This window comes from Arvicanthis niloticus, chromosome 20, assembly GCF_011762505.2.
Source record: "Arvicanthis niloticus isolate mArvNil1 chromosome 20, mArvNil1.pat.X, whole genome shotgun sequence".
NCBI lineage: Eukaryota > Metazoa > Chordata > Mammalia > Rodentia > Muridae > Arvicanthis > Arvicanthis niloticus.
This window is the reverse complement of record NC_047677.1, coordinates 39,719,415-39,733,843: the sequence shown is the minus strand read 5'-3', so window position 1 is coordinate 39,733,843 and position 14,429 is coordinate 39,719,415. Positions and strand designations below refer to the sequence as shown.

The 14,429-nt window shown below is 43.2% G+C and overlaps 1 protein-coding gene across 1 annotated transcript in view; it reads right to left on the bottom strand.

Annotated features, from left to right (window-relative positions):
- Positions 1 to 14,429, bottom strand: part of Specc1l (sperm antigen with calponin homology and coiled-coil domains 1 like) — a 104,890-nt gene that overhangs the window by 62,995 nt on the left and 27,466 nt on the right. Inside the window, exons 3-5 of the mRNA XM_034524357.2 lie at positions 13,550 to 13,703; positions 7,706 to 9,339; positions 5,785 to 5,992 (exon numbers count right to left, since the gene is read on the bottom strand). Coding sequence (XP_034380248.1) covers positions 5,785 to 5,992; positions 7,706 to 9,339; positions 13,550 to 13,703 — 1,996 coding nt within the window. The remainder of the gene's footprint in view (positions 1 to 5,784; positions 5,993 to 7,705; positions 9,340 to 13,549; positions 13,704 to 14,429) is intronic.

Genomic DNA, 14,429 nt, shown 5'->3' with positions numbered 1-14,429 from the left:
CTACTCAAAGTGTACACTGTCAGCAGTTAGTTAAGAGCAGTGGAGGCTCTTGCAGAGGATCCAGGTTCAGTTCCCAGAACCAACTTGGCAACTGAGAACCATAACCCAGTCCCAGGGGATTCTGTACCCTCTTCTGAACTCTCAGAGCACAAGATACACACAGTGCATTTACATACATACATGCATGCACACACACACACACACACACACACCACAAACCAACATTTATCAACATTTTTAGAAAGATGCAGCAATCATACTCGTCTTAATGGCACATTAAGGCATTTTATTTTCTTTTTATTTCTTTTCCATGCCAAGTATCTTTTTTGTCTTTTTCTAATTTGTCTATTCATATACTTTTACTTTAAAAAACTGTGTGTGTATATATATCCTCTGTCTTATTCCCTTAAGACAGGGTCTCTCGTGGAACCAAAGCTTGCTACTTCAGCTAGGCTGGCCAGCCAGTCTGCTCTCTCAAGCATGCATAGCCATATCCAGCTTTCTATTTTCTCTTGCTAGGGTTTAAATTCAGGTCCTCGTGCTTAAAGAGAAGTTCTTACCCACTGAGCCAGCTCCTCAGACTCAACTCGAGAAACTGATGCTACTCTTCTATCATCACTACCATCATCATCATCATCACCAACCATCACCACATCAGCACCACCATCACCACCAACCATCACCACATCAGCACCATCATCATCACCAACCATCACCACATCAGCACCATCATCATCACCAACCATCACCACTACAACCACCATCATCACCATCATCATCATCATCTGTCATTATTGTCATCACTATCACTTTAAGATGGGGTCTGACTATGTAGCCTTGGCTGGCCTGAACTCTTATTTAGACCAGGCTTGTCTTGCACTCATAGAGATCACCTGCCTATCCTGGGATTAAAGGCATGCTTCACCCATCACACATAGAGCAGGAATCAGCTTTGCTGGGTTGCTGACAAAATCCCTAGCTTTGTCTGGGGTGCTCTTTAGCTGACTTTCTTTAGTCAGCTGTTTCTTTTTTAAGATGATAAAATGCCCATTAAGTCTTCACGGATGTTTCCTATAAAGAACAAGTACTGGTGACTTATACACATCACTTAGCAACTGCAGGTGTCACGCACAGGCTTCTCTGGTACAGCAACTAGTAAAGGCTCTGCCGATGACACACCAAGAGGAGAGGATTGGACCTTAGCCAGTGCTGGGAGGTGCGTCCATTTCACAGCGGGGTCTATGTGATTCTCTCTCCCAGACAACATGGTAGCCTACCATGGGGTGTCAGCCCCTTTCTGACACCAAGGTCATTCAAAGAACAGTGGCATCCAATTCTACTCCTTTATCCACAGAATCTAGGCTCAGAAGCAAATAAGCAAAAGCAGGCAGGTAAGTGGGAACCTCAGCCCAGTACCCAGCCCAAGCGGGCAGTTTTAGTCACACAAAGCTTGCTGGGAACATCATTCCTCTGAGTCTCACTGTTCTCCTGGACTGGAGGCTTTTCTCTTCTATTTTACTGCTCTACACCTCTGACTCTTTCTATACTCCAGAAACCACTCAAAATTACTGCTCCACCAGCAGAAGCCAACCGTTTTCTTCTCAGCATCAGGTCCACTGAGGCTCTACATTTCATTCCTATTCTTTTAGGGAAAGGAAGACATGGCGATCTGAAGCCATGTTCTAAACAGGGAGTTCTGAATTTACATCACCCCTTCTGGCTTAAATGCTAAGGCTTTTTAAATGCTTGTTCTATTTTGTAGTTTTCCATTTGTCCCTTCATTCTGAGTGCCTTTTCCTCCACATTCTTGAGCCCAGGAACGGTTGTAAAATCCTACATACCAATTCCAAGGTCAGGAATTTATCTTGAGGTGACTAAGGAACAATTACTATTGAATATGAGGTTTATGTTGGGGTGACTGAAGAGTGACTACTATAAGGCTTATTTAGAAGCTGATGAAGAGGTTGTAAGCTTGTTGAAATATTCCACAGAAGAAATCTTGCTTTCTCAAACAACACAAATTCATGTATCATGTGCTGAGTTAACTCCAAATATGAAAATTTTTTAAGAAAAAAAAATTAACTGCCATCAAATCCCAGAGGAAAAAGTAACTGCAATATAACTCTAGAGATCTAACATAAAGTAGAAAATTTGTTTAGACACTAGTTATTATGTAAAAGAGAGAAAAAGAGAGTGGGGTAGTATACACTTACAATCCTATAACTATAGAAACTAAGAGGCACAAGGGTCCTGAGTTTGAAGCTGGTCTAAGGCAAATAAAAACCCAAATAAATGATTCTATAAGGCTAGTAGAAAGCTTGCTTATTTAGCATGAGGTCCTGGGATCGATCTGTAGGACTATAAAAAATTAGTTACTAAAACCTTGGAGTAAACAAAGCTATAAAGAAACATTTTGACAACAGATGGGGAAATCTAATTACATCAGAGCTATTAGTTGATACTAGAAAACTAAGAATAATTTTGCTAGAAGTGCTCAGGAAAATCTTCTCTTAGGAATCACGTCTAAATATTTAAGAATTAAATATCATAGTAGTTCAACATACACATACAAAGATAAGTACTAGGTAATAGTTATTTTTCTAATACTAATGCATATTTGAACTTTTTATCTTAAAAAGTTGTAAAAGAAGCTACAGAATTTTTTTTAATTACTCAGAATTTTTGGTCATATTCTAGTTTAAAATCTGTATGTGAAAAAAATGAATGATTTGTAAAGTTTCCCCCAGGATCTTCATCATCTAACATTCTAACATTCTCCTAGCTAATGCCCCAGTTACCACAAGATGTCACTCCTGCCCATGAGCAAAACCACAAATGACTGCATGGGAAACAGGGCAGCATACCCAACAGACAGTACAAGGAGCTTCCAAAGTTACTGTGAAAAACGTAAACACTTCTTACAGGCAAGACGCAAAATTACCCCACCCCTCTCTGGAGCCTTATAAAGTCCTACTGGCTGGGGGAAGGGACATTTTCTTCAGTAGTGTAACCATGGGTGGCTCACCTATATGCCTATAAATAGCCCTAAGTTTTAAAGAGCTCCACCTACATTCCTGTAAGTAACCCTAACAGAACTCACTGGTACACACACTGGCTGAGAAGAGAAGGAGGGAAGCAGGGGGCAGACAACAGGGTAATGTGACTGTGGTCAAGTTATACGCACATATCAAAGTGTCTAAGTGGAACACTGTCATGTAAAATTAATATGTACTAATAAAAACTTTAAAATGTATAATTAAAAAGCTAAATTAAATAAACTCGCGCAGTCACCAAAGGTAGACACCGATGTGGATGCCAAGAAGTGTATGCTGACAGGAGCCTGATATAGTTGTCTCCTTAGAGGTCTGCCAGAGTCTGACATATACAGAAGCGGATGTTCACAGCTAGCCATTGAACTGATCATGGGGTTCCCAATGGAGGAGTGAGAGAGAAGACTGAAGGAGCTGAAAGGGTTTGTGGCCCCATGGGGAGAGCAACAATACCAGCCAACCAGAGCTCCCAGGGTCTAAACCACCAGCCTGGGAGCACATAGGGAGGGACCCACTTGGCTCCAGCTGTATATGTAGAGGAGAATGACAGTGTCAGGCATAGGTGGGAGAGGAAGTCCTTGGTCCAGTGAAGGCTGGAAGCCTCAGTCAGTGTGGGAGAAATCGTGGGTGGGGAGGTGGGAGTGGGAGGATAGGTGGGGCATATCCTCATAGAAGGGGGCGGGGATGGGATGGGGAATTCCTGGGTAGGGGGGACAGGGGATTACATCTGAAATGTAAGTAGAATATCCAATAAAAAAAAATTAAAAAAAGAATTCTCACAAATACCAAATATATAGTAAATCTAGGGCTGGAGAGACGATTCAGTGGTTCAGATTGCTTGCTCTTCTTCTAGAAGAACCTAGTTGGGTCCCCAGAACCCATGTCAGACTGCTCATGACCACCTAGATCTCCAGCTCCAGGGCTCTGACACCCTCCTCGGGGCTGCTTGGACATCTAGTCCACATACAGACATACACACATATATACAATTTAAAAAGTAAAAATGTTATATATTTTTTAAAACCTTTTTTAAAGTACTGAAAGTTCTTTTATTTTATTGCTTGGTTTTAGACTCTGAGACAAAACAGCTTAGAGCTCTGTCGATCACTACTGAGCACGGGACCACGGATGAGTCACTAAGACCCACCCTGAAGGGTTAAGTTGTGGATGAGACATTTCATGGCAGTCACAACATCATCTTCTTAAAAGAAGGCAGTCCCACCACTGACTATTTTAATAGAGGCCCCAGAATATTCAACAAAACCTTGGTCAATCCCGATTCACAATCAGATAAGCAGAACTTAGAATTCCCAAGTTCTATCCTGAAGCTTTCTCACAAATGAGCTGCTCTTCTTAAAGTGTGGTCAGTGTCCCGTCAACCTGGCGGTAGGCCCAATGCTATACTTGGTGATCAGCACTCTGTCAAGAGCTAATGAACTGAGAGGCTCTGGAGGAGTATCGCATGCGCCCAGTTATCTCAAAGACTTCAATGCATCAGAAACGGTACTCTACTCACTCTACCGCTAAGTCTGTAACAGAAAGGACAGAAGAGTGAGGATGTAGTCAGTGGTAAGAATGCGAGGTTACACGGACAAGGTCCTGAGCTGCATCTCACAGAAGGCAGTAGGAATACAACTCATTTGTCCTATTCGATGCCATCACTTACTTCTGTATCTACCCATCAACCTAATTTTTCCCCGGAACTCCTTGGGGTTACAGTAATCACAGCCTTTTGCCTCAAAAACTCAGTGTGTGGTTTCTAAGAACAGGGATATTTTATGTAAACATAAGTATAATTATCAACTTCCTAAATGTATTATTAGCATATCTTTAATCTCTTAGCCACAACTCAATTTTTGATTAATGCCTTTATATCATTCTCCCCTGTAGTAATGGACCTGTCTAGACATGGGTATTACATCTAATTATCATGTCTCCCAAGTCTTCTTTTATCTGGGACCTCTCCACAGCCTTTCTCTTTCATAACACTGATGTCTTTAGGGCTGCAGCGGCCCCCACACCTCTACTACTAGCACATCCTCATTTGGTCTGGCTAATGTTTCTCTGTGGTTGGTGTGTGCCTCAGTCAGAAGAGCCCTCACTGACTCTGCCCAATATCATGTGCCTCTATGACATGAAAACCCAAAGCACCACTCAGCTTTCCCTACTGCATAAGGAGTTGTAGTTTCTTTTCTTTCTTGTAATCAATAAACAATTCACGAGAAAATAGATTAGGTTCATATAAAAATCTGATTCCTCAACTTTCTTACAAATCCAAAATAACTACAAAATAAATTTAAAAATCTATTCATGCACAGTACAATGAAACTTTAAATGCAGGTTTCATTCTACTATGACACGAAATCCTCAGAATAGTAAGCAAAATCAAATAAATTTAAAAACAAAAAGACCTGTGTTCCATGACCAGGAGGCTACAAGATTAGCATTTTTTTTTCAACTCCGTTCATTTGCAATCACCAAAAGTAAATTAACGGCTTTTCTTATGGTCTGGAAAATAAATGACTGTTAGCCTTTTACTTCAGAGAGTCTCATTAATTAGATACAATGTTCCAATAATGTTTCTATGGAACATTTGAGAACAAAACACAGTGACCCAAAGCTTCCCAACTAAGGTGTGAGGCACCGTGCCAGTCAGAACTGCTATTTTCACCATGGAACACTGGAGCATGCAGAGGGTGGGGTAGGCAGGACCTGAGCGCGCTGCCTCACTTACTCTCTAAATCAGAGATGATGAGGTTGTCGTGGAGCTTCACAGCGCGGTGCTGCTCCACCTCATCTTCAAGTTCAAAGATGGTTTCCTTCATGTCGCTCCTCTCTGTGTCTTTTTCCTCCAGCTCAGATCTCAGTTTTTCTAACGTCATATTCAAATCTTCAATCTGCTTCTTGGCCTCTTCCTGGAAAGCTCGGTATTCATCCTCTACCTAAAGAAGTTAAAAGGAGACTTGTTTGGGGATAAACTCTACAACCAAAGTACTTACCATTAGACATGGAAGCTAAGTGTGAGCAGCTATGGGCAGACTGACAACCTGGCCAAGCACTGTGACCGCATGGGGACCAGCACTACCCTGCACAAGGTTTTCATTTGATTCCTTTGAGCAGGAGCCCCACTACATCACTGACTAAAGTTACACTGATGTATCACTGAACTTAACCAGGTTAATTATGAGGCAATTTGAGGACATTTCCTCTTCTCCAAAGTTTGGGCTTAAAGTGTATATTTGATGAATGATTAACATGCTACCCACTCTTCTATTTTTAAAAATGCTGTATTTATAATAGAAAAAAACGAAATCAAATATGAAACCATAAAAACATTTCAGGCTAACAAGATGGCTCAGCAGGTAAAGGTGCTTGCTGCCAAGCCAGAGGGCCTGAGTTCAATCCCCAGAACCCTCATGGTGGAAGGAGAGAACAGACTCCAAACTCCTCACATGACACATAGCACATACATACATAGACACAATATATACATACAAAAATAAGTACAACATAATATTTTCATTTCAAATAGTCTTTATCAAAGTATTAATTCACAGTCCCCCTCAACATATATCTCCTGAATTATATCTCTAAAAGTGATCACTAACAGACTGGCAAGATGGCTCCAGAGGTAAAGGCACTTGCTGCCAAAATTTGATCTGAGTCTGATCCTTGGAGCTTTCCATGATAGGAGAAACCAACTCCCACAAGCTGTCCTGACTGATGCACCCTAATACGCATGTATTCATAATCCCTCCCCCACCTGAAACAAATATGAAGTAAGTTTTAAAAGGAATCACTAAAATTTTTAAAAGATAAGTTATTCAGAGTTTAAGCACAGATGCAGTAACACTTCTCCCTTTAAAACTCAGTGCACTTGGGCGGGGACTGCTCCGCAGTCAAGAACAGCCCTACACTTCTGGATAACCCAGTTCAGTTCCCAGCACCCTTGTCAAGTCTCAACAACAGCCTGTAACTCCAGCGTCAAGGGATCCAACACCCTCCTTGGCCTCTGTGGGTATACACGTATGTGCCATAAATTAACACATACACATTGAAAAAATATATGAAATGTGGATGGAATAAATAGATAATTTGTACAAAAACATTCACTTCAAAAATCACTCAGGATACAACACCAGCAACCTAGTCAGCCATTCTGACTGAGTCTTTACTGAACATCTGTGAGACGAGGAAGAATCATCTCTAAGCTCTTTGTCAGCAATAAATCCTGTAGGTCCAAGAAACAGGGGCAACTCTACTCTAAAAGTAGAGTTAAAATAAAATGTTATTTGAAAAACTATACCAGGACAAGAGGCAGCAGACACTGCCAATCCTGGAAAACTGGACTCCTGACTCAGCATCTACCTTACGCCACAGTATATTAGAGATGAGGAAGGAGAGTTATCTACTGCTCAGAAGGACTGCTGCGTGCATGGTTCCCCGCACCTCCAGCCCATCTGGAAGAAGATGATAGAGGAGCATGACTGACAAGGACAGTACTGTAAGGGAACATTTTACTCTACGTAAGGTAGTGCATTTTAAAACTTGAGAATAATTTCTGAACGGCAATGCCACACTTCTATTTCCCAACAAGCATGCTCCATATGGCAGCTGTATAATGCTAGCCAAGAACGTCTTTACTTGGGCAATACCTTAGCAATGGTGTCCTGTAACCGATTGGCATCATTTCGGGTATGAGCCAGATCTTCCTGCAGGCTACTGGCCAAAGTCTCTGCCTTTTCCTTGTCCAACCTGACACTCTCCAGGAGATCCTGGATATCAGACTTGTCTCCAGAGTTGTGGATTGAATACAACTCAGCCACCTTCTGCTTTTCATTCTCCAGCTGGGCCTTCAAGCGATTCATCTCTATCTGGTCACTGGCCACAGTAGCTTTGTACTCCTCCAACGTGGCTGCCAGAGCCGCTTTGCCCTTCTGCTCAGACTCAATAATCCGCTCCATGTGGTGGCTGCGCTCTTTGAGGGCACCTATCATTTCCTGAGCTTCCTTGTTATCTTGTTCTGCCATCTTCAGAGTGTTGCTTAAATGCTGCTGAACACCTAGGAGCTGCTCACGCTCAAAACGAGCATTCTCAGCCAAATCCATGTAGCGCTGCTCTAGTTCCATATAGCGCCCGCTCTTCACGTCTTCGTCTATGACATAGGAAATGTGATGCTCATCGAGAAGGGAGCGGAAATATTCAATCTGTCGGCCAAAGTGTTCCAACTTATCACTCTGCTGACACAGCGACTCCATCAGGATGACCTTCTCCTCTCCCAGCCTTTCGTTCTCACTGTTGAGTTCCTGGGTAATCTGCTGGAGATCAGCTAGCTCCTGCAGAGTTGCCTGAAGCTCCTCACTGGTACTGTGCTGGTTCTCTTCCATCTGGTGAATCCGCTCTGTCAGGCAAGCGACGGACACCTCACTGGCATTCCCACTGCTCCCCTTCCGAGAGCGCTCAATGCTTGGGACGCCCTCTGACTCTGAAGAGGAGGGGGCGTCCAGAGCATCATCGCTGGAAGTGAGGGGCTGGTACACCTCGCTGCACTCACTGTCCAGGTTGTCCATGGAGTTGCTGTGCTGATGGTCCATGAGCGTATTTTCATCCTGACTCAGGAGATCTTCCACCGACCCAGGAGCAGAACCTTCTACTGAAGATGTCAGAGTTCCTCCTCCATCACTCTGGTTGCCAGGGGTGATTTCTGGGCTCAGGGACTGATAGCCAAATAGTTTTTCAGAATTGTCCAGCCTTTGTTCTAGGGAAAAGCCCAGAGCATTCAGCCTGTCCTTTAGCATTCTGTTCTCACTCTTCAGCTGGTTGAGCTCCTCGCGGATGGCTGTATTCTGTTCCTGCAGCTGCAGGAGTGTAGACTCCACGTCAGTCGGCTGGTGAGCAATAATGGTTTCCTTTTCCTCAGACCTGTCCTCACCTTCACAATGGTCCTCACTAATGCCCAGCTGAGCACGCATGTCTCGGAGTTCATTTCTCAAATGTAAAATTTCCACATCCTTGGTTTTCGCCAGTGTGAGGAGATCTTTCACTTTGGCTTCCAAAGCAGCTTTGTCACTGATCTGATTGTCCGACTTAGACTTGCTCATTCGAATGTCACCCTCTGTAGCAGTGCGGCTGCGTGAACGTTTAGCCAGTGTCACATCATTAGCTCCCTGACTTACAGAGGGCAGTTTTTTGCTCTGGTTTAGCCGAGTGCGCTCACGTAATCTTTCTCTAGTAGAACTGGATTCTTTATTACCAGCCGAAGTACTCCGTTTGGCTGAGGAACTAGTGCCTACGTGTTTAAAACAAAGAATTTAAGATATAATTATTAGCAACAAAAATCCATGTGTTCTGAGCCTGGCACTACTGAGATGAATGCTGGGCACAATCCTGACAGAGACCTGCAACTGGTCATCTGCAAAGTCCAGTGCCTTGACACCCGGATATATCTCTTAATAAGCAATGATTAGAAGAAGCCTTACATCTAATTTTATATATTATAAGGGTAAATTTTATGGACTATGGCCTATATCTCAATAAGGCTGTTAAAAAGATATGCACAGTAACTCTGATACAGGATAGGACCTGCATACTGGCTGGAATGCAATATTCCAGAGCAGGCTCTAAGATCAACCAGCCAAGTGATTACCTACAGGAAACAGAGTGAAGGGAGAGCACAGATCAACATGAAAGGAAAGCCAGCCTCAGAATAAACTCAAAGTCTGGGCAACCTACAAGAAACAGAAGAGTTGAAAAAAAGAAAAAAGAAAAAAGGAAAAACAAAAAAGAAAAAACAAAACAGAAAAAAAAAAAAAAGCTGGGCGGTGGTGGCACACACCTCTAATCCCAGCACTTGGGAGGCAGAGTCAGGTGAATTTCTGAGTTTGAGGCCAGCCTGGTCTACAGAGTGAATTCCAGGACAGCCAGGACTACACAGAGAAACCCTGTCTCAAAAAAAAAAAAAAAAAAAAAAAGAAAGAAAGAAAAAAGAAAAGAAGAAGGAGAAGGAGAAGAAAAGAAACAGAAGAGTGATAACCAAAGTAAATGCAAGGTTCCAATCCCACACTGGCACATAAGTAGTAAGCAAAGCTCTAGAGAACCGAGCACTTTAGGTTTACTTTCTACTATTCCATGTGCACGCAGGAAAACTTCAGAGCAGTCTAAGAGGGAAGCAGAGTGTCTGTGCAGCATGTGCAAGGCTCTGGGTCCAGTCATTAGAACCAAGGAGAAGAGACAAATTCACAGGCGGTAAGTTATGTAAGATTCATCAAAACTTTGAGATATCCTCAATTGCAGTCTATAATTGCAGAGCTGCTACAGAACGCAAACAGCCCCTAGGTAACCATCTTCCTGTATCACAAAGTTGTTCATGCCCCTATAGCCTTGTGGTCCACTACATAAAATGGCAGTTCCTTAAAAATACTCCAGTTAGCTGGGCCTGGTGTTGTGCAGGCTGCAATCCAAGCTACTTCTGAGGCCAAGGCAGTAAGATCACAAATTCCAGGCCAGCATATGGACCAGAATTCATTCAAGGCAGCAGGACAACTCAGCCTGACTCAAAATGCAAGGGTAGAGAGGAGACTGGAGCTGCCGGTGAGCAGCGGTGCGTCTTCTTAGCATGTGCAAGGCCTTGTGCTCAGTCCACAGGACAGTGTGAGAGTGAGGACACAGGACCTCACAACCAGGTCTACATCTTGTTTTTTAAAGTAAAAAATATTTTGTTGTTTGTGGTTTCTTCTATTTCTTTTGTATCAAATAAAATGATCATGTCAGTTGTTTTTAAAGGCTTAAAACATAAGCAGTTTAAAAAAATGCTCACACTAGACACTGTAGTACAATCCTGTAACCCCAACACTGTGGAGGCAGAAACAGGAAGGAAGGCATACCACAATGAGTCCCAGGCTTGCTGGGACTAAAAGCTAAGGCTCCATTTCAACCCTCTTCCCCCAAATTTAAAACAAAATTAAATTTGTTCAACAAATTAATGAGTATAACACACCGTTTTACAGAGATAATATTGCCTACTGGCTAAGATATAGCCTCTAGAGCCACTCGCTGACAGAAAAGGTGGCTCATCCATTTTACTGAAGAATCAGGGTAGACAAGAAAGAAGTCAGGCTGGTCCAAAGACAAAGACAAGGAAGGAGAGGTGAGCATGGCACACAATGTTAAGATAAAACATTCAACGAGTGTTTTTCAGGGCATTTCTTTGGAGGCCTAGACATTGGCAGAGTTCAGGGAGTCCCTGCAAGTCAATAAAGATTCTTGAGCAAGAACGAAACAAGGAGAGGAGAATGTCTGTGAAATTCACCTGGAAGACAGTTAAAGCAAATCTTGGTTGTCAAGCTGACTCCATCTGGAATCAACCAAAACCCAACCAGACTCAATCATCTGAGGTGGGCCACACCTTCTGATGGCAGCTTGTGCCTTTGCCTCCTTGCCCTCACTCTCTCTGGCAAGTCATACATTGTGTTGCCAAGGCTGGTATTAGAACCTACTACTTCAGGATCAAACAGTCTCGAGAACTCTAGCACAGATTGAGACTGCTGAGACGTCTAGTCTTGTGTACAGAACAACTACTGGATTCCTGTCCTTTCCACTGGGAGACAGCCATGGTTGGACTAGGTAGAGCACAGCCTGTAAGCCATTCTAATAAGCTCTTATACAAAAACACATGTTTGTATTGTATTGTATTATTTATACATATTCATTTTATCCATTCAGCTTCTGTAGAGAACCCTGACTGATACAAAGTTGTCCTATGCACTAGTGAGAAAGGAAGCAGCCTGTACTTGGCAATGACGACACCGATGAAGTGGACAGAAGGCCTGTGGCAAATTTCAATGGCAGAGAAAAGGAGACGGGGAAACAATATAAAAGGATAGCCAAGGAGGAAGAGGAGGTATAGCCTTCCACAACATTAGGACTGGTTTGGTCATTCTCACCAACACAAAAGGCCCTTCTCATTTAAAACAATAAACTGTGGATGACTGAACAACAAAAGGAACAGACATCAAGATCGACTAAGCCACAGAAGGTAAGGAAAGAGAAAGATACACAGAGGAATAGAAGGACAGACAAAATGGAAAAGAGCAGCAACCTTGCTGGTAAGTGAACTAGCTAAGAAGCAGAATAGCTCAAAGCAGATGAGCAGCCTCACTTAGACACTAAAGTCAAATGGCCTCAGGGTATCCTCAGGAAGGGAGAATGAGACAGCCAATCAACTGAAGAACAAGGATGCTGCAGGGGTTGAACCAGGTCCCCTGAAAGGTATATGTCTATCCCTGGCCCCTAGAATGTGATTGTATTGCAGACACAGTAATTCAATCAATCGATTCAATTCACATAGAGATGCGTGTTGTTTGAATGAAAACGGCTCCCATAGCTTCATAATTTAAGTGCTTAGGGAGTGGCACTTGTTGGAGGAAGTGTGTCATCACTAGGGGAGGGCTTTGAGGTCCCAAAAGCCCAAGCTTGGACAGTGTCTCTCTCCCTGCTGCCTGCTGGTCCAGATGTGGAACTCTCAGCTACTACTCCAGCACCATGTCTGCCTGCAGGCCACCATGCTTCCTGCATGTTGATGATAATGGACTGAACCTCTGAAACTGTAAGCAAGTCTCAATTAAATGTTTTCTTTTGTAAGTAGTTCCATGGTCATGGTGTCTCTTCACAACAACAGAAGACTGACTAAGACAAGGTGTTAGAGTGGCTCTTATCCGGTGTGATTTATGTCTATAAAAAGGGAATTAGAGCAAAAGCAGAGGGACACATTGTGGGGAGACATTGAGGAAGCAGCCAAATGCGAGACAGGGAGACCTCAGGAGAAAACGCAACTGCCAATACTTTGACTCACAGACTATAAAATAGTAAGTATCTGTTGTGTAAACCCACTCGGACATACAAATCTGAACTGGAATATCTAATCCTAGGAGGTAATAAATGAAGTCTGAGGTTGGATGCAACACAACAGGAAACCACTTGTGCACCCTGGAATGGCCCCGGCTCAGCCATAAAAGAGGTGCTGGCTCTAGAGTGTTTCATCTCAAGGCCCCTGCCCTGTGAGTAGGGCATTAGTTAAATGTGAGCAGGACTTGGAAGTGACATAGTGAAGGCTCAAACCATGTTCCACCACCAGGTTTGTACCTTTATAGCCTGGTACAAAATGAGTTTCCAAGAAACTTCTATCAAGTAAATGAACAGATGGCCTTTAGCAAGGCTATTAGGCTAAGCCTCAGCATAGTTATCTCAAATCTACAATGAGGAACAGACAGTCTATACTTCAAAAGTTCCTATGCTGAGGATCAAGTAAAATACCACTGACAAAGAGTAAGGACGGAAACACCCACTCTTGTCAATCACACTACATGACCATTAGACCTAATAGTGGAGTCTGATCTGGAATGAGAGGAAAGGGCAGGGAAGAGGTGGGGACAGTGGGGACCCTAGGCTAGGAAAGCCTAGCACGAGCCAAAGTGATGAGCACAGGACTGAGGAGGCCGCACCTGTGCTACTCTTGGACTTGTTCTCCGAGATGGTCATGGCAGGGGCAGGAGCTGAAGGCGCTGCGGATGAAGAGGTGCTTTTCTTGGCTTTGACACCATTAGTCACGTTTACTCCTCCAGCCATTCCAGCTAAAAGGTCATCATTGCTCTTGGTCTAGAAGCAAGAGAAAATAAACACACATTGACTATGGGAAGCAGGGTTAAGTATCTGAGGACTAAGGAGGGTTCTTGACTTTTACACTGAAGAACTCTGGTAAAACTTCCTGACATTTAATAGACAGGGAGTGTGTCACTGTGCTACAGAATCAGACACAAGACCTCTCTATAGTTACAGGAAACCATGCTAGTCTTCCTAAGACACCAAAGCACACACACAATAAAGACTATGGATGCCTGCTGTGTGCTCACGTGTGCCACATGCAGGAAGGCAGGAAGGTGTCGCCCTTATTAAACTTTCGTTTAGGACATGACTCATGAACAGGGGTGACCTTAATGAAACGACACAGGCAACAATGAGGACAGCCTACACTGTTGTAAGTTCTAAAAATTGTCACTAAGAGTCAAGTAAATCTTCATTACTTTAAAATGAAGCCAAAAATAAACTCTTTTGTAAGTTGCCTTGGTCATGGTGTCTAATTGCAGCAACAGAAAGTAACTACGAGAGACATTTGTACTTCTTTATTAGAGCACCAGGAGTTAAAAGCCTATAGAAGAAAACTCCTTGCTGTCACTTTGCTTCTGGGTTTACTTACTTATTTAGTATGTGTGCACGTGTAAGTATGCGCCTTCTTGTACTAAGTGGAACACAGTGCACAGGTGGAGGGCAGAGGGCAACTTCCAGGAGCCTATTCCCTCCTCCCACTGTGTGGGTCCTGGGGAT